The sequence below is a fragment of the Oryzias latipes genome, chromosome 2 (assembly GCF_053564925.1).
Source record: "Oryzias latipes strain Hd-rR chromosome 2, Olatipes_Hd-rR_3.1".
NCBI classification, from domain to species: domain Eukaryota; kingdom Metazoa; phylum Chordata; class Actinopteri; order Beloniformes; family Adrianichthyidae; genus Oryzias; species Oryzias latipes.
This window is the reverse complement of record NC_136238.1, coordinates 17,037,288-17,057,150: the sequence shown is the minus strand read 5'-3', so window position 1 is coordinate 17,057,150 and position 19,863 is coordinate 17,037,288. Positions and strand designations below refer to the sequence as shown.

The 19,863-nt window shown below is 40.6% G+C and overlaps 1 protein-coding gene across 3 annotated transcripts in view; it reads right to left on the bottom strand.

The window, feature by feature from the left end:
* LOC110015767 (uncharacterized) overlaps positions 1-19,519 on the bottom strand; it is a 94,034-nt gene extending 74,515 nt beyond the window's left edge. For all 3 annotated transcript variants that reach the window (XR_013648386.1, XM_078933529.1, XM_078933537.1), the window contains exons 1-5: positions 19,397-19,519; positions 19,119-19,175; positions 1,405-1,544; positions 1,216-1,320; positions 846-962 (exon numbers count right to left, since the gene is read on the bottom strand). Coding sequence is in view for 2 of the 3 variants with exons in the window: in XM_078933529.1 (XP_078789655.1) it covers positions 846-962; positions 1,216-1,320; positions 1,405-1,490 (308 nt within the window). In the remaining variant the exon portion in view is untranslated. The remainder of the gene's footprint in view (positions 1-845; positions 963-1,215; positions 1,321-1,404; positions 1,545-19,118; positions 19,176-19,396) is intronic.
* Between the last annotated feature and the right edge of the window lie 344 nt (positions 19,520-19,863).

The window sequence follows — 19,863 nt, the reverse complement described above, 5'->3', positions numbered from 1 at the left end:
AAATAAGATCAACAGCAATACTCAGGTAGGCTATGGCATTGTAATGAGAATCATTTGGTACTAATGGGCCCAAAAAGTGCCAAGAAAAACCCCCTCACCATCACTCCACAACACTACCAGCAGCCTGAACCATTATTATAACGCAGTATGGATCCATACTTGCGTGTTCACACAAAATTCTGAGCCAAACATCCGAATGCGACAGCAGAAATCGAGACTCATCAGACCAGCCAACATTTTGCCAATCTTTTATTGTCCATTTTTGGTTAGCCTGTGTGAATTGAAACCTCAATTTCCTGTTCTTAACTGACAGGAGTAGCAGCTGATGCGGTCTTCAACTTTTATAATCCATCTTCCTCAAGATTGGTCATGCTGTGCGTTCAGAGATGCATGCCTTAGTTGTAACAACTGGTTATTTGAGGTTTTGTTGCCTTTCTATATCAGCTCAAACTAGTATAGCCAGTTTCCTCTGTCCTTTCGCATCAACAAGGTATTTCCACCCACAGATCTGCTGCTTAGAGGGAAATTTCTCTTCTACTGACTATTCTCTGTAATCAACCGTTTCTGAAATACTCAGACCAGCCCATCTTGTCACAAACAACCACACCATGTTCAAAGTCCCTTTAATACCTTTCTTCCTCATTCTGATGCTAAATTTGAACTGCAGCAGATTATCTTGACCTTGTCTACATGCATGCCTAAATCCATTGAGTTGCAGCCATGATGCTCCCAGTGAGTCTGATCAGAGAGGTCAAGAACTGAACCAAACTCAAGTCATTCAGCTGAAAACTATATTATTCATTTGAACTATTATCCAGGCTCCTTTAACTCTGACAAACACTTACTGTTCCACTCTTGAACTGCTGTCTTTGAAGTCATAATCTAAATCCTTTGAGAAGTCACTCCTGAAGGACACACAGCTGGGTTCATATCCAGGTCTAAATCCCAGCGCCTCTTGGATCCTGATAGAAAAAAGAAAATTAAATAAAAACTAATTTCTTCTGCTATGAAGGTTAAGCAGATTATCATCTATGTTGAAAATTTGAACTCAGATCAGGAACTGACTGTTCTAAAGTGAGAGAGTTTGTAAAAACACCACCATGTGATAGCTATAAACCTTTGTATGCAATTATTTTAATTGCCGGAAAGAAAACTCCAATTCATCAATTATTGTTCATCTGTTGAGTCCCTAAGATGGATTTGACAAACACCTACTGTTTAACTCTTAAACGACTGTCTTTGAATTCTATTAAATAGTCCTTTGAGAAGTCACTCCTGAAGGACACCCAGCTGGGTTCATATCCAGGTCCAGTTTGGTTCCTGTGAAGAATGAAGGTTCCTGATGAGAGTGTTGAGCTCTGACATGGAAAAGAGTGATGGACAGTTAAGAGATGTTCATTTCACCTCTGAGCTTTGCTCTGGCCCTCTTCCTCATACAGAGTGCTTTTAGTGGTTGGGGTTCCTTCCTCTATTTCATCACACTGATCCATTCTTCTGGATTCACTGGGTCCACATCAGCTCACACACAAACATTCTCCCTTCATCTGTAGAGAAAACAGACATCAACTCTAATAATTCTACAGCCTCTCTTATAAGATAAACACCCATGACCTGATTTGCATTACATCCAATATGCATTTAAGTTTATGTGGTTTGGTGTTGGTTGCTATGGATACAATTATTATTTGGTCAAAATAATCACTTGGCTAATAATTGTTCACACATGATGTAAAACGTGTTTTCATTCATGTATGTTTATAATATGAATATGATTTTATTTATTCACTCCAGATGAAAAAAGAACAAGAAGATTTTTAACTAATTTAGTAAAGGTTGTCATTTTAAAACACATTTATACCATATTTCCTTCTTTCTGTGAGTAATGATCTGCCCTGTAGAACTGTGAAAATAAAAGTAGCAGGCTTGATAGCTGATCGTAGCGACTGACTTAATTTAGCCAAAACATAACCAAGGTATGGTTGCCTGCCCCAAACACCTCAAAAAGAATAAGACCTGGGGCTTCCTCAATTCCTTTCCCCTAGGTCTTCCTGGGATTTCAGGAATCAAGTACAGTGAACTAGACACCCAGGTGCAACAAGAAGAGACATCAGCACTGAAAAAAAATCAACCCCCAACCGTAACAGCTGTCTGTCCTGTTTTGTGGAAGATTCAGGTTGGTAGTGAGGCTGGTTCTACATAAAAAAAAAATTCTACGCCACCTTTCTTTTTCAGTGAAATTACAAATGGTTCCAGATTTTACTTTCTCCCCCGTTTCTGTGCTGTCTCTTCTTGTTTCCTGTTGTTGGGTCTCTATCTCAGTCTCTTTCTTTTACTTGATTCAGTTGTGTGCTGCTGCTGTGTGTATATTTAGTTTATGTATGGGGTCAGATCAGAATCAGTTTGAAGAAATGTCAACAGGATTGAGATAACTGAAAAACGAATGGATGACCAGGAGCACAACTGCAGGATTAATGACATGATTATCCTCAGATTTAAAATCAAATCCCTATGCGCATGCAGTGACCGCCGATAACGGTAACAACCAGCAGGAGACAAGCTTTCTGGAGAAACAGGTGGAAGAGTTTTTAAAGTCCAAAGGAATTTCTCAGGACACAAACAATGTAGAGATCTGCCAACTGCTTCCCAAAGCAGCGATCCTCTTAAAATTTGCTAACCGAAAACAGAAAGCAGCTTTATTGGAGCAAGAAATCTGAAAAAAAAAACTGTTTGTAAGGATTTTGTGGTTAAGTTTGATTTTGTTGTTCTTGCTCATGTTTTTGGTTTCCTTTTTGTCAGTCGCACCAGTTTCAGGTTCGTGACCCACAGCTGTCTTCAGTTCAGTTAATTGCCCTCAGAGTATACAAGTGTCTTGGTTTCTATTCATCCTTGTCAGGTCATCTGGGGCCTGTTTCAGAAAGGAGGTTCAACCAACTCTGAGGTTAAACTTGAACTCTGAGTTGGTCAATCGAGAGATTAACAACTCTGAGTTTTCTGTTTCAGAGAAGCTGATCGGAGTTAGGTCAATCAACTCTGAGTGGACTGATTCGGAGTTAAGCGTGCGCACCGCGACTATAAGAAGCCATTATCAATGGAGCGCAGATATCACGAGTCACCATGGCAACCGTGAAAAAAAAGAGGTCTGCGTATTTTTCGCCAGCTGAACTTCAACTTGACGTGCTGCTGCAGAGTTGCAGTGAATATGAGCACATATTCCGGAAGAAAAGCAACACCGCTGCATCTGCAAAACAGAGACAGTTAGCGTGGAAAAACATAGCTGTTCAAGTTAATGCGTAAGTTTGCATTTAAATCATTGTTATAAAATATTGGCTGTAATAACTTTCTAAATAGCGTAAGGTGTGAAATAAAAATGGCGATATTTAGGTGTACTTTTGAAGTGTCATTCCTGGTGTAAATGCATGAAATGCTGCATAGTGTACAGAACCAATCTGGGGGGAAATGCATTTAACGTTGGTAATGTTTAGAGGACTTTTTTGTTAACCTTCCCCTCTTGCAAACGTTGGTCAGTTTAATATTAATACATGCAATTGTGTTTTTAAAAGTGAACTTTTGTCTAAGACTTCTCCTTTTTTTTTACTCGTCTTTCCGACCGTGGTCAGAAGCGCAGGGGAGATTTCCTTCAGGGCCGAAGGGAATTCTCCTTCGGGGTTCACTTCCCGTTCGAAACCCTCAACCTCCAGAGTGGATAAAGAATGACTCCAAAACAGTTATTCTGGTAATGACACCTTCTCTTTATTTAACTAAGTGCTCCGTCCTCCGAACACACAATATATTCCACGCACACACCTCCGCTCCGTGCTCACCCCCCCCCCCCCCCCCCCCCCATCTGCACCTGCACTCGCACCCCGCTCAGCCCACACACGCTGCAACACTACCCTTGTATTGATCGAGTGGAATAGGTTTATATGGGATTAAGAAAGTAAGCAGTACTAGCAAATTGTGTTTCCAAAAAGTAATTGTTACATTAATCTAATTCAATGTTCCTGATTTCATTTTCATGTAGATGCAATCCTGCAGGAATTAAAAGAACATGGCAGCAGCTAAAAATGAAGTATAAAAACATAATTCAATCAGGTCAAATTTGAGCATGTCATGGATGTAGGTTTTGTTGACAATATTTGACATATGAAACATCTACATAGCAATACATATCTAATGTTGTTTTCATTGTATATATGTAATTGACTGCAACGAAAAACGGTAACGCTCCAACAAAAACGTATGGAGAAATGACAAAAAAATCGAGTCTTCTCAAAATCCTCGTACGAGGTAAATGTAATTCTCTACGAATTAATGCAGCCTCCTCGTCTATTGGGTCCTCCAAAAAGGACAAGCCATTCTTGTCACTTAGACCGTCTCTGTGTGACGGAAATGTGGGCAATGAAGGTTAAAGCGAAAAATACCGCTTCGTCTTTAAAAAGGGGAGGGGACCAGCAGAAACCTTGAGTTTAGCGGATAAAACCTGCTCCCGACCAGGTTAGGTTCACAGCATAAGTAACCATGGACACTGACTCCGAGTATAAGTTACGTCTCTTTCAGAAACGGGTTTGACTTACTCTATTTACTCTGGTTTAACAAACCTCCCATTCTGAAATGGAAAACCCAGGGTTTCCCTGATTTCAGGGTTAACGCACTCAGAGTTTACACTTAACCTCCTTTCTGAAACAGGCCCCTGCTCTGTAGTGTCACCAGTTTGTTTCTCCCCATAGTTTTGTCATGATTCAGTTTTTTATTCAATGTTTTATTCCCTCACACCAAGCCAGGGGGGTATTCCAGGAAGCATGCAAGCACTACCCTGACTTTAACCCTGAATGTTGTTTGTTTTTCCAGTGTAGGAGGATTAGCCTTCTGGCCAAAAAGTGTAGTGAAAGCGATTACACTTTTGGTTTTACTGGGAAGCGGCAAAGAGAACTCTGATACACCAAATATCACAATTGAGGCTTCGGGAGCAATGTTTGCCCCCAATGCATCAGAAAGAAGTTGAAAAACGTTGTGCCAGAAGGCCCTCAGTGTCATATATGTGACAGTACCAAAACATATGTGACAGTGTACCTGGTTCCCTTTCACAATGATCACAATTAGCATTAAAGTCTGGTTTGATTTTAGCTAGCTTTACTTTGGACCAAGCAGCCTGTGAACCACCTTGATTTGTACAACCCTTTGTCTTAAGCATATTGAGGATGAATAAATATTCTGAAGAGCAGTCTGCCATACATCCTCTGATAGGTCTGTAGCCAAATCTTCTTCCCACTTTCTTTTGGTATGAGTCAATGGATCTGTGTTTGATGAGTTGATTGCTGTGTAGATTTTGCTGATGAGTCCTTTTGATTCTGGATTAAATGTAAAGACGTTTTCAAGAAGTGAGTCTGGTGGTCACGAGGGGAAATGGGTGAATATGGTAGATAGAAAACTTCGAAGTTGAAGGTATCTGAAGAAGTGGACATCGGGAATTCTAAATTCATTTTTTACTCTGTAATGAATCAAATTGACCTTCGATGAACAGATGGTTCAGGGTTCTCAAACCATTTGCGGACCAATGTGTAAAAGAGTTATCAGTTATAGAAGGCATAAATATAATATTATTCACAACTGGGGCATATATTGACATATTTTTAAGGCCCAGGCTTCTCCTAAATTGTGCCCAGATTTTAAGTGAATGTTTAACTACTGGGTTCTGTGAAATTTTGTCAAGAGATTGTGACAGTGGTATTGTTGAGCAAAGCAGAGAATGTAAAGAGGCAGATTGACATGGCATTCATTCAAGATTTAACCATTTATTATCCTTATAACTTGATGTCTCTAGCCAATAGAGCAATGTGCGGATATTGGCAGCCCAGTAATAGTATTGGAGATTGAGAAGTGACATTCCCCCATAATCAAAAAATATTTGTGAATGCGAGCGGTCTTTCCATTCCATATAAATGATGAAATCAGTTTGTCTAGGTTAGAAAAGAATGTTTTTGTTAAAAATAAAGGTATCAACTGAAAAAGATATAGAAACTTGGGTAGGATGTTCATTTTAACAACATTAATTCTGCCTCCCAAATAAATTGGTAAGGATTGCCAGCATTGCAGGTCTTGTTTTACACCATCTAACAATGGAATGAAGTTTGTTTTGAACATATGTTTATAATTGCTTGTGATCCAAATCCCTAGATACTTGAATTTATGCCTGCTTAATTTAAATGGTGTGGAATTTGACACATCTTTTAGTGCAACAGGATTTATGGGCATCAGTTCACTTTTGTGCATATTTATTTTGTAACCTGATATTTTTCCAAACTCACGCAAAAGTGTCAGTAAATGAGGAAGGCTGTGTAGTGGATCCGATATATATAGTAGTGTGTCGTCCGCATACAGAGACACTTTGTGTTCAGAATCTCCTCTCTGAATACCTTTAATAGAATCATCACCTCGAAGAGTAATTGCCAGAGGTTCAATGACCAAAGCGAATAATAAAGGTCAAAAGGGGCATCCTAGCCTTGTTCCATGTCCCAGCTTAAAAAAAGGTGAAAGATTACTATTGGTACGAATTGTTGCGACTGGGGTATAGTAGAGAATACATATCCATGATATAAACCTTGGGCCAAAGCCAAATTTTTTAAGTGTATAAAAAAGGTAGTCCCACTCCACACGATCGAATGAAAAGAATGACGATCTTTGATAAACCCTGTTTGATCATTAGCTACGATAGAGGGCAGAACAGTTTCCAAGCGATGTGCTAGTATCTTAGCAAAGATTTTACTATCTACATTCAATAACAAGATAGGCCGGTAAGAACTGCACTCTAAGTGGCTTTTACCTTTTTTATGTATTAAAGAGATAACAGCCTGTCTCATAGTCTCTGGGAGTGAACCTGAGAGGGAGGAATCGTCATAGACTGAAAGTAATATAGGGGACAAATCTTTTGCAAAGGTTTTGAAAAATTCACTTGGGAAGCAATCTGGTGCTGGTGATTTCCCGCTTTGCATAGAATTTATGGCCTTCTGAATATCATTTCTTTTAAAAGGTCTCTCCAGATTTTGAGATACGTCCTCATCTACTCTGGGCAGATTAAGCTTGCTAAAAAACTTGTCAAAAAATACTTGATCTTTTTTAGATTCTGAGATGTATAACTGTGTATAATATGCATGAAACCTTTGATTAATCTCTAAAGGTTCAGTTAACTTCACATTCTGTTCAGTGTTGATTTCTATAATAGCCTGAGCCACTTGCTGATGAAGGAGCTGATGGGCGAGTGTTTTACCTATCTTTTCCCCATGTTCATATGATTTATATCGACATATATTTAAAAGATTTTCAATCTGCCGTGTTGTCGACAGTTTATATTCGGTCTGAAGAGCTAGGCGCTTTTTGAACAGTTCAGGTGAGAGGGAGCTAGCATATCATCTAATTGGAGAATATCATTTTCAATCCTCTTAATCTTCTCAGTTAGAACTCTTTTCATTCTAGCACTATTAAGATATGATTTGGCCTCTAAGGTATGCTTTTAATGATTCCCAAATTAAGCCAGATGACATTCCAGGGGTGTTATTACGCGTGATATATTCCTTAGATGACATTCCAGGGGTGTTATTATGCGTGATATATTCCTTTATTTCCTTTGAAATAAATTTAACAAATTCTCTATCTGAAAGCAGTTGAGTATTAAATCTCCATGGTCGATATTTACTACCTGGACTTGGCATTTTCAATGTCATTAACAAGGGTGCATGGTCAGATATAACTATTGCTTGGTATTAACACTTATTGACTAGAGAAAGTAGGTTGCTATCAAGGAAAAAAAATAATCAATTCGGGAGAAAGTTTTATGTACTGGTGAGTAGAAAGAGTAAGTTCTGCTATTGGGATTCTGGAATCTCAAGACGTCAAACCTTACATATGTTTTAAGAAGCTTTTTGATCACTTGTGATGCCTGTGATGGTTGTGTGGATTTAGGCGAACTACGGTCAAGGGAAGGAGTTGGTACACAATTTATATCACCGCCGAGGATGAGATGGTGCGAATCTATATTTGGTATTCGGGAAAAAATTCCAATAAAAAAAAACAGCATTGTCCCAATTAGGAGCATATGTTTGCCAGTATAACAGGAGCATTATTCAATCTTCCCACTACTATCATATATCTTCCAGACGGGTCAGCTTCTTAAATTAAAAAATTAAATAATAAAAAAAAGGGAGGAAAAGGTATGGCTCATTCCGATCATAGTTTACCTATTTATTCAGATTGCCATCCTTTTAGTAATCATATAAAGTATGATTTGTGTATGACAGATGAGCATTTCCGTCCATCTCCCGGTGTGACAAAAAACCCACAGGAATATCAAAGATGAGTAAATAAAAATTGAGAGAAAAAAGAATAAGAAAATAAAAAGTAAAAAATGATCACTTCTCAAAGAATATTTTTCGTCACATACGTCATGGCTTGTGCTGCATCCCGAAATCGTTTTTCAATTCCATTGTGTGTAATCAGCAGCTGTGCTGGATGAAGCAGCCCATAATGCACGTTCTCCCGTCCACGCAGAAGCTTTTTTACCTCATTGAAAGCTGCCCTGGCACTGGCTACACTCGGTGGATAATCTGGAAAAATGAGGAAGGTGGCAACTTTGTAGAGGAGAGGAGCTGCAGCTCGGGCACGGCGGAAGATCTCAGCGTAATCCTGATCATAGTGCATCTTCACGATGATCGCTCTGGCTTTCCCATCATGGTCTCGTCTCGTTTCCCATCTTGTCTCGTCTGTAGAGCGCAGTGGCATCTGTCAATCAGCACTTCTTTATCGATTTTCAACACCTCTTTGAGTAGTTGCAGATTGAATCGGGTGTGGTCAGGACTTCCTCGGGTACATTCAATATGTGAATGTTTGATCTCTGCATGCGTCCTTTCATGTCCGCACACTGTTCTTGGAGGATCGATACGTTTTTTTTCCAGCTGCTGGACAGATTTTTGTCAAGTTGAAATGTCATCTGAACAGCCTGAAAGTCCTCGCTCCATCTCTGACACCGTTGATTGAATTGCATTCAACTCTGACCGCACTGTGGCGGTGTTGTTGGCCTACTCTGTTCGGACCGCTTGCATCTCCATTTTCACCTCCCCGAACTCCTTCGCTATAACATTTGGGAGCTACGTCTGGAAGAGCTGGGCAATTTCTGTTTTGATTGAGGCCAGTATGTCACTCTTCAGATCTAGAAATCCTGCCTCAGACAGTTCACACGGCTCCATTGATGCTCCTAGCTCTTCAGGTGGTGTGCTAATGGAGCTAGCTGAATCTGAGCACATTTTGCTAGCAGAGGCAGCCGCGGCAGCTTTGCCTGTATATTTATATTTGCGGAGACCACTCGCCATCTCAGCTTGCAGAATAAAATCCAGGCGATAAGAAGAGAAGATAGGTTGCTCAGTTGCACAACTTTTCTTGGCACTTTTTAGAGTATTCTGGTTCTTTTTTGCTAATTTATGCAGAGCACGCTAAACATGCGACCTACTCCATTGCCTGCTCGCTAGCCGTTACTAATATCATAATCTTATATGAAACTTGGTTCAGCCGTGACAAGGACACTATGAACTTGTTTCAGTGTTTCAAAACTTTTAAAATTTGCTGATGACACAAATATAATCTATTCTTGAGACAACCTATCAATATCAGAGTTAATAATTCATAATAATAATAGATACTTTATTTATCCTACAATGGGGAAATTCTTCTCTGCATTTGACCCATCCCCTGGGGGAGCGGTGAGGTGCAGCCAAACTACACTCAGGAGGCAGTAGCGTTAAGGGTCTTGCCCAAGGACCCTCACTGGGTGATGTTAATTGCTCGCTAATGATATGGTAATTGGCCCAGTACCATTGTTAATTCCCCTCCAGGAATTGAACCCTGGATTCCTGCGGGGTAGCCTCACACCTTACCAACCGAGCAACCCAGCCGCCAAACAAACAAAGTAAAATAATGGATCGATTCCAAAAAATTATCCTTGAACCTAGATACAAGATAAAACCAAAGTAAAGTTTTTTTGGTACTTACAATGCTGTAATGTTTGGTGAATCAAGCTATTGCTTTTGTAATGTCCCTGCCGCTGTCCGTAGTTCTGATTTACGACTGTCGCAAAGCAGTATATTAAAGTACGTCATCTGAACGACTCCCTCGTCTCATCAATGACCCTTATAAACCTTATCAGCAGGAATTAAGATACGTTACATGGTGTCAGAACGCTGTCAAGAACAGTAAGAAACCTACGCAGCCATGACGATGCAGTTTGACCACCCAAAAATCGACTGGGAAGCGGCGGATTTGTTCCAAGAGTTTGAAAGGTTTAGCAGGCACGTTAGCTTCGTGTTCGCGGGTCCTCTGTCCGCGCAAGAGCCCAAACAGAAGGCGGGCTGGCTTGGAATGTGGCTCGGCGAGCAAGGGAGAGAAATCTGGTCAGACAGATATTTTGGGGCGAGTCCATGGAGACATTTAAAAACAAATAGGAGAATTTTAAAATCAATGCGTAAGCGAACTGGGAGCCAATGAAGAGATGCTAAAATGGGAGTGATATGTTCTTGTTTCCGTGTACCAGTTAGAAGACGGGCAGCTGCATTTTGGACTAACTGCAAACGAGCAAGTAATTTCTGGGAAAGCCCAACATAGAGAGCATTACAGCAGTCCAAACGTGTTGAAATAAAAGCATGGATTAAAATCTCAAAGTCATGGCGAGAGAGGAGAGGTTTAACCTTGGCCAGTTGTCTCAGGTGAAAAAAACTGGATTTCACCACTGAGTTTATATGAGCATTAAAAGTTAAATTGCTATCCAGTTTCACACCTAGATTTGTTGCTGTCTGTTTCAGGTGATCATTTAAAACGCCTAAGTCGACATGTGCCTTAGAGACGTCACTTGGACCAAATAGCAGAACCTCTGTTTTTTCCTGGTTTAAGTGCAAGAAGTTACATGACATCCATGTCTTAATGTTATCAAGACATTCTAATAACTGGTGAGCAGAATATGCTTCTTCCTGTTTTAACGGTATGTAAATCTGACTGTCGTCAGCATAGAGGTGGAATGAAATCCCGTGTTTGCGGAGAATAGACCCAAGTGGAAGCAGGTACAATGAAAAAAGAAGAGGCCCCAGAACAGAGCCCTAAGGTACGCCACATGTGAAAGTTGCTCCACGGGATTCTGCACGTCCAAGACGGAAACAGAAGCTCCTCTCATTTAAGTACGATCTGAGCCATTCTAAAGCACTACAGGAACACTACCAGGTAAATACACAATAAAAATTGATCCAGATGCCAAGCCTGTTATACATCCTGTGCGCCGACAGCCTGTTGCACTCAGAGCTAAGATAGTGAAAAAACTGCATGAAATGGTGCAAGATGGCTATATCACAAAGGTTGACCAACCAACCGACTGGGTGAGCTCTATGGTAGTAGTCACAAACAAAGACAAGCTTAGAATCTGCATCGATCCAAGCGACCTGAACAATGCTATAAAGCAGTCATTATCCCATGCGCACAATAGAGGAAGTTGTGTCGACAATGCCCAATGCCAAGGTATTCTGGGTCCTAGATGTAAAATCAGGCTTTCTCCAGATTGAGCTAGATGACCCATCGCCGTTCCTAACAACCTTCAACACACCCATTGAAAGATTCAGATGGTTGAGACTACCATTTGGTATCAAATGCGCTCCTGAAATATTCCAATGCATTATGGATCAAATGCTAGAGGGCATTGGTGGAGCCACAAGTGTGATGGATGACATCCTCATAGCAGCGCCAACCCTAGCAGAACACAACAAAATTCTAAAGCAGGTTGTGCAGCGAGCCACGACTTATAATTTGAGGTTAAACTTCAATAAATGCCACATTCGTCAGTCAGCTGTGCCTTATGTGGGACACTTAATAACAGCTGATGGGCTAAAACCAGACCCAGTGAAAACTGAAGCTGTTAGGTGTATGCCGCCCCCTACAGACAAGGAAGGTGTCCGACGGTTCCTGGGTTTTGTGACATATCTGTCAAAATTTATTCCGAACCTCAGCGAAATCGACGCACCAGTAAGGCAGCTTACAAAAAGAGATGTGGAATTCATGTGGCAACCAGCGCAGCAACAAGCCTTTGAGAAGCTCAAGGATGTTTGCACGAACCCCCCTGTACTGAAATTCTTCGATGTGTCAAAACCTGTGGAAATATACTGTGATGCAAGCAGCACCGGACTGGGAGCTGTGCTGATACAGGACGACCGACCAGTAGCCTTTTCATCACGGTCAATGACAGATGCAGAGACGCGTTATGCGCAAATTGAAAAGGAGATGCTCTCCATTGTCCATGCCTGCACCAAGTTTCACCACTATATTTTTGGAAAACATGTCACAGTATTCAACGACCACAAGCCACTCGAGGACATCTACAAAAAGCCGCTGCTGTCCACACCACTGCGTATCCAAAGAATGCGCTTGCGACTTCAGTGGTATGACATCACAGTCAGGTACAGGAGAGGCAAAGATATGGAACTGCCAGACACGCTGTCTCGAGCTCAATTGTCAGACAAAACACCAGAGGCAGGAGGTCTAGAGTGTGTCTCCATGATCAACTTTCTGTCTGTGAGTGAAGAGAAATACTCAGAGCTGCAGACACGAACTAACAATGAACTGAGTCTGCTCCAACAGGTCATTCAGCATGGCTGGCCGGAACACAGAAGAGAGGTGCCCACCCCTGTGCAGCCATACTCGGACTCAAGAAGTCAACTAGTGGTAACAGATGGCATTGTCTACAAAGGTATGCGTATTGTTGTTCCCCCCACCATGCAAACAGACATGCTTCGCCTCATACATCAGTCCCACTTGGGAATGGTGAAAATCAAACAGCGTGCACGCGAAGTGTTATACTGACCAGGCATGAGCGCCGAGATTGAAAACATGATCAAAAGCTGCCCAAAGTCTGCTGAAGTGCAAAACCGACTCCCCAAACTTCCTCTAATGCCAACAGAAACACCGGAACTTCCTTTTGAAGTAGTTGGCTCCGATCTGTTTGAGTTTGAGGATAAGCATTACATCGTACTTGTGGATTATTATTCAAAATTCATTGAAGCAGACAAGCTGAAAGATCAGCGCAGCAGCACTACTATTGAGGCACTAAAAGCTCAGTTCAGCAGGCATGGCATCCCTGCCATCCTAAGAACAGATAATGGTCCACAGTATACATCGGCAGAGTTCAAGGAATTTTGCCAAAGCTATGGAATCCAGCACAAAACATCATCGCCACACACTCCACACTCTAATGGTGAGGCGGAAAGGGCAGTATAAACTGTTAAAAGACTGTGGAGCAAAGCAAAAGACAAATATCTCGCATTATTGGACTACCGCACAACACCACTCGAGTCTGTAGGACTGTCACCTGCTCAGCTGCTAATGGGCAGGAGACCTCGCAACAACTTACCTACAGCCAGAGCACTGCTCAAACCCACGTCCTATGATTCCAATAAAGTGAAATGGTTACTAGACAAGACAAAACATATCCAGAAGCATTACCACGACAGAAGAGCGGCCAGCACCAAGCCAGAGTTACAACCCAGAGATGAGGTCAGGATGGCGCCACACCCTGGAAACCAAAAATGGTCCCCAGCAGTGGTCGTCCGACCACACAGTGCTCCACGCTCCTACATTGTGGACGGTGAGGGAAGGCTGTTCCGTCGAACCAGACAGCATCTCCGCACGAGCACAGCTGCTGCCAATATATCGCGCCATACCATGCCCAACGAGGAGCCCTGGTGTGAACCTGCAGGGACGCCAGAAGCTAAGGAGGAGCAGTGTGCAGTGGCACCCTCAGAGCTACCATCTCAACCCTCAGTGGTTCCCCAGTGTTCTACATCACAAAGGAGCGAACCATATCGCACCAGACGTGGCAGAGCTGTAAAGCCACCTGATAGACTAGACTTGTAATCCGGCTACATCCAGTGCCAGATAGTATTCAGGGACAGACGTGACGCAGACGTCTGATGGAAGTGAAGTGCTGGTAACCTCTCCTTCCTAGATTAGTTCATAAATGCTGGAAAGCTTGTTTATGATTATTATTTATGATTTGTTGGGTTATTTCAGAACATTTGAGCTCCATGTTAGAGCACCAGGACAGCCTTTAGTTTGTTATTGTTGATAATCGTATTTATGTTTTTTTTTTATAACTGAGAAAAGGGGATGTAATGTTTGGTGAATCAAGCTATTGCTTTTGTAATGTCCCTGCCGCTGTCCGTAGTTCTGATTTACGACTGTCGCAAAGCAGTATATTAAAGTACGTCATCTGAACGACTCCCTCGTCTCATCAATGACCCTTATAAACCTTATCAGCAGGAATTAAGATACTTTACAAATGCCAATACTAGTTCTCAATTAAAAATAATAATATCTGAATTGAAAGTGTTATAGAAATAAAATTGTTGGAGTTTTTTATCGATAACAAACTTAGTTGGAAACCACGCATCAGACACATACAAACTAAAGTTCCAAAAAGTATTTAAATCATAAATAAATCTTAATATATTATAATACAACAGTATATATTTATTATACTGCTCCATAATATTACTATATTTCACATATTGTATATAAATTCTGGGAAGTATGAGAACACTACATCCTCTCATTTTAGATCAAAAACGAGCCATCAGAAGTGCACATGTGTTTTTTTGATCTATGCATTTCATCAGTTCTGGAATAAGTTTGATAAATTTGGATGAAAAAAAATGTGACTGGATCTTAAGCTGAAGAATTACGACTCAAAATTCCGGCTGCACTGTCCAGTGCCAAACCACCACCTTCCAATCTTTCCTCAGATGAAAGAAAGGGCTTGACAGCTCTGGAAAAGGACCACAGTATCAACATTTTACCAGCGGATAAGGGGAGATGTACTGTGATCCTGAATGCGGTGGACTATGAAGCCAAAGTTAACAACCTACTCAGTGACACCACCACATATGAGGCACTGAGAAGAGACCCAACCAGCGGCTACAAGAAAAAGGTTATAGACTGCCTACAAAAACTTGAAAAAGATCAAGTCATCAACAAGCCTCTATATTACAGACTGTACCCGGATAATACCATTCCATGCATCTATGGCCTCCCAAAAATCCACAAGGAAAGAATACCACTGAGACCCCTTGTTGGCAGCATTGACTCAATAACTTACAACATGGAAAAACACCTGGCTACTATTTTGGCCCCTCTTGTTGGTAACACAGAGCATCATGTTAGGAATTCACAAGATTTTGCAAAAAAAAGTCAAACATCTTCAGCTGGATTCTGACGAGACGATGGTGTCTTAAGGCCCGTACACACCGGGACGAATATTCGCCAGGCATTATTCGCCAGCGTTTTTCGCCACGTTTTTTGTGTTCACACCCAGGCGATTTTCACTGACGATGAGCCGAGTGAACATGCAATTTCATTCCCTGACATTAGATGGCGCTTAATGTAAACAGAAATACTAATGTACACAAGGTGGCGCTGCACAACTTTACGCTTCTTAAACTCACTTTTCCCTCAGAAGAAGAGAGCTAGTATTTACGCGCTTGTCAGAATCATACAAAGAAAACATGAATATTTCAAGAGCCAGTTGCTCCAACTGGTGCTTGGTTTGGGGATATTTTAGAATGTCCGTCATTATTTCTTCGCAGCTGTGTAGATGCAACTTGGCGTCTATCTTCTTCGCTGGTATGTGTGCTCAGTAAGGCAGTTTTGTGTTTGAGCGCCCCCAAGTTGTGTTTTACTGTAACTTCAGAAGCTCCAGACACGTGTGCAAAAGCGCCGTTCTCATTGGTCGAATAGATTTCGACGCGACGCGTCAAAAAAAAAAAACGAACCCGAGGCGGGTTTTTTTTTTACGCTTTGACGCGTAGCGTTTTTTCGCGTCGGTGTGCACACTCTCATTGGTGCCCTTTGTTTAGTCACGAGGCGTTAAACGTCGGCGAAAATCGCACGCGAAATTCGTCCCGGTGTGTACGGCCTTTATACTGGTTTTTCTTTCTTGTGCATGGTCGTTGTTTTCGGTTATGTTTTGTGTCTTAGTGATGTCTCTCTAGTTTAAGTTCCACTTTGGTTTTGTTATTTATTGCAATAGTGCCTGAGCATTTAAGTTTGTTACAAAAAACGGTTCCGGGTTACAGCACGGACACGTGTTGCTCACAGCGGCTATACAACTATCTTCAAGTGACTTTAAAGTTGAGTATCTCCAAAAAAAAAAAAAGAGAGCTGACCATGGCCAATGAGAAAAAACAATTAACAGGTGACTGATTTGGCCTTAAAAGAATGTTTGACAAGATCCAAGCTACATTGCATCCTTTCATGGAGCGACAACCAGGCTAAGCTAACTCCTGGAAGAGTTCCGAAGACTCTGAGCTCAAAACGAGCAACGAGAAAACCGGGTTGATAATCTGGAGAAAAGACTGGACGATGTGGAACAATTAGCAAGATTTGATAATGTCATTATCACTGGAGTACAGATCAAACCTCGGAAAAAGCTAAATGCAGCTAGAGTTAGCAATGCCAATGCTAATAGTGCTAGCATTCCTAGCGGTTCTTCTGAAACGGGGAGCGACAGAGTGTCTCTGGAACACCGAGTGGAATCATTTCCAACGTCTAAAGGAATTTCCCTGGATCTAAATACCATTGAGACCTGCCACCCGCTTCTTAGGAAAAAGGAGACAGATAAACCAGCAATCCTCATCAGGTTTGTGAATCAAAAACTCTATCTCAGCAATCTGAAAGAATCTGCTGTTTATCTGAACGAACATCTGACCAGAGCGAATGCTGAAATCGCTAAACATGCCAGGCTTCTCAGGAAGCTTAAGCAAATTGAGAACACTTAGGTTAAAGGCTGCAGGATTTACGTCAAACCAATCAGTCCACCGGAGAGGTCCAAGGTTCTGGTTGTTAACACCATGAAGGATTTGGAGAAGTGTTTGATCACGGATGTCTGAACCAACATGCAGTAATAAATCAAAGAGTCAAAAATAATATCAAGAAATATGTAGCCTGGGATCAGCACTTTCTCTAAAAGTCTGAAGTGACCCTAATTTTTAGCAAAGTTCTTAACTGCAGACAACTTTACCTCAACTTTCAGCGCCCTGATAACAGCTGCAAAAGGATACAGATCTTAATCTAATGTCTGCAGACATAACAGCGAAAAGAACTTAAAAATTCTGTTAAACCAGAAGGACGGCTGTTAATCAATAGAAGATGAAACACCAACCTTGGACAATCGACAGAATATGGATCCTTTTTTTTTCATATTTTATTTTATTTCACAACATTAGCTTATAATTAAAAAAATACAAAAATAAAAATAAAATAAAGATAAAAAGAATGCTTAATCAATTATTGAAGATGATTAAAATGAATGAGTAATGATTATATTACTTCACTTGCACCCAAAATTGATTCATGATTTTTCCTGATGAAACTTATTTTGCACATATTTTTAACTTTTGAAACTTGATCAGTTTTTGCTATGAAGATTTTTGAAACAGTGTTATGTCTATTTTTCTGATATAGTATTATTTTTTAATCATGTACATGATTTTTCTAATGATTACAATCTGCACATATTTTAGATAACTGATCTGCATTTGCTATTTTGATATCTAAAATACTAATGTTTATTTTTACATAATAATTAAGTAATTCATCTTTGTCATGTGCTTTATTGATACCTGAGGATTCTTAATTCTGTCTGATTAAAGTTATGAACCGGATAATGATAAATCATGTACTAAAAATGGTTACGGTAGAACAAGGGTGGGATTATGTAAGTTTGCTTCCTTCCACCTCCCTTTTAAGCTGTATTTAATTTTATGTCTAATTATCCTAAGTTTGATACGTCTTTGTATGAATGGATAACTGATGATTGTATTGTTTTTGTGTGTTATTCTTACTTGTGTGCTTGAAATAAAACCATTTCAAATAAAAAATCAAAATCAAACCAAACCTTTCATTTTTCAGCTGTCATTCAAATAAATGACTACACTGACTGTCTTTAATCACTACCGGCTTAATTATTATTTATATTACTATAACATAATATCAACTAAGTGCAATCACAGGCAACACGTGATGGCAGCAAAAATGATCAATCATTACAGTCCAATGTGTGTAAACACTGAGTTTTGTGACCACACAGTGTGGTATAATGTTCTAAAAATATTCCCTTTGTATGATTTTGTTGTGGAAAAACAACAGTGAATCAGATTGTTTAAAATGAACTAATATGGACAATAAATCAATTCAGCCACCACAGATTATGATATGAATTGAATTGGTGTTAAAATGAATCATTACAGCAGTAATGCACATAAAAGCAGTTGAGAATTGATCTTGACTGTAGATGTAGACCAGGTTTTGTGGAAAAATATTTTAACTGATCAAGAACCCGATGAATGCAGAAAATGCACCTTTCTTTTTCTTTTTTTCTACTAGTTTTAGCTTGTACATGTTCACCCTCACTTGCAATCTTCCTTTTGAACAATCGTCCTTGCTTTGTTCTTCTCAGTTACTTTTTCTAATAGAAATGAATTTCTTTGCCGAATGTTTTACTTTTATTTTGAACTATCAATTACAGTAGTGTTCAGAAATCTGGGTGAATAATTTACTGTTTTTCCTGTTCAGTTGCAAACAACCACCATAATTTGCACAGAAAAATGCCCACTTGACTGTGAATGAATAGAATGTCCCCATGCAACAAGTCAAACGAACCCTGAATGACACGCATGTGCTTGTTTAAGGAAGCGACAGAATTAGCAGATAACGTGAGAAGGACGAGAGGGACGTAAATCATTTTACGAAGTGATGACACTAAAAACCACAAAGACGTTAAAATGATGAGGTTAAGTGCTGCCTGGTTTACAGCTTTAGCAGCATTAAGTGGCAGTTTTAGGCAGCAGCTGCTTTGGTATGTGTGTTAAAGCAGAAAAGACCAGCCGTACGGTACTGCGTACCGGCCCCAAATCTTATACTGGTAAGTAGTACAGGGCCTTACCAGTTTACAATTAGCTGTGTTCTTAGATTAACTGGTTACTCTATATAGTGTCCTTAGGTGTGGCAGTGTTACTGTGTATGAGTGTGAAATTGTGACTGCGACAGACCTGTCCTGGGTGTACCCTTACTTCGCCCAACAGTAGCTAGGATAGGCTCTGGCATCCCTGTGACACCAAAGGATACATAGTGGGTTAAGGAAATGGATGGATGGAAAAATTTAAAAATAAAAAAGCCTTTTGTAAAGCATAATGAGAAGACCTTGCAGTGAATTAAGACAATATTCTCCTAACATTCATAAACAAACAGTTAAGTAAGTGAAGACAAAGTTCAAGAAACAAACAAATTTCAATTTCTGCAAAGAAGAAGAGGAAAACTCGCCACTCACCGTGTGAATGCAGATGTATCACAGATCAATGACTATGAACCAGGAAGAGTTCACCTGTGATGGAGGCGAGGCCACACAGGTGGGAGGGGCAGCAGGTGGAACAGTTTTACCTGCAGCTTGAGGCTGAGGTGGAAATTTTTTTATTAGATTTTTGCCTAAAATATACTCATCCTACAGTAAAAAACAAAAATCAATATTTGATCTTGGTTGACATCAAAACAGAGCATGGGGAAACTACTTTCATGAGCTGTTGGATTTTAGTAAACTGACCTGACAGCCAAGAGCCGGGGATCCCAACACATCTTTGCCTGGGGGTGTCTGTGTCCCTGTGGTGTAGGTTCTGGTCCTTGCCGTTGAGCGCCAGCCTTCTCCAAAATTCCAACTGTGGGTGAGCCTGGAGGGGCCATTTTGACAACATTCCTTGTGGACCCCTATCCCTCTTGGGTGTCCTCCTCCTGGGCAGGGGT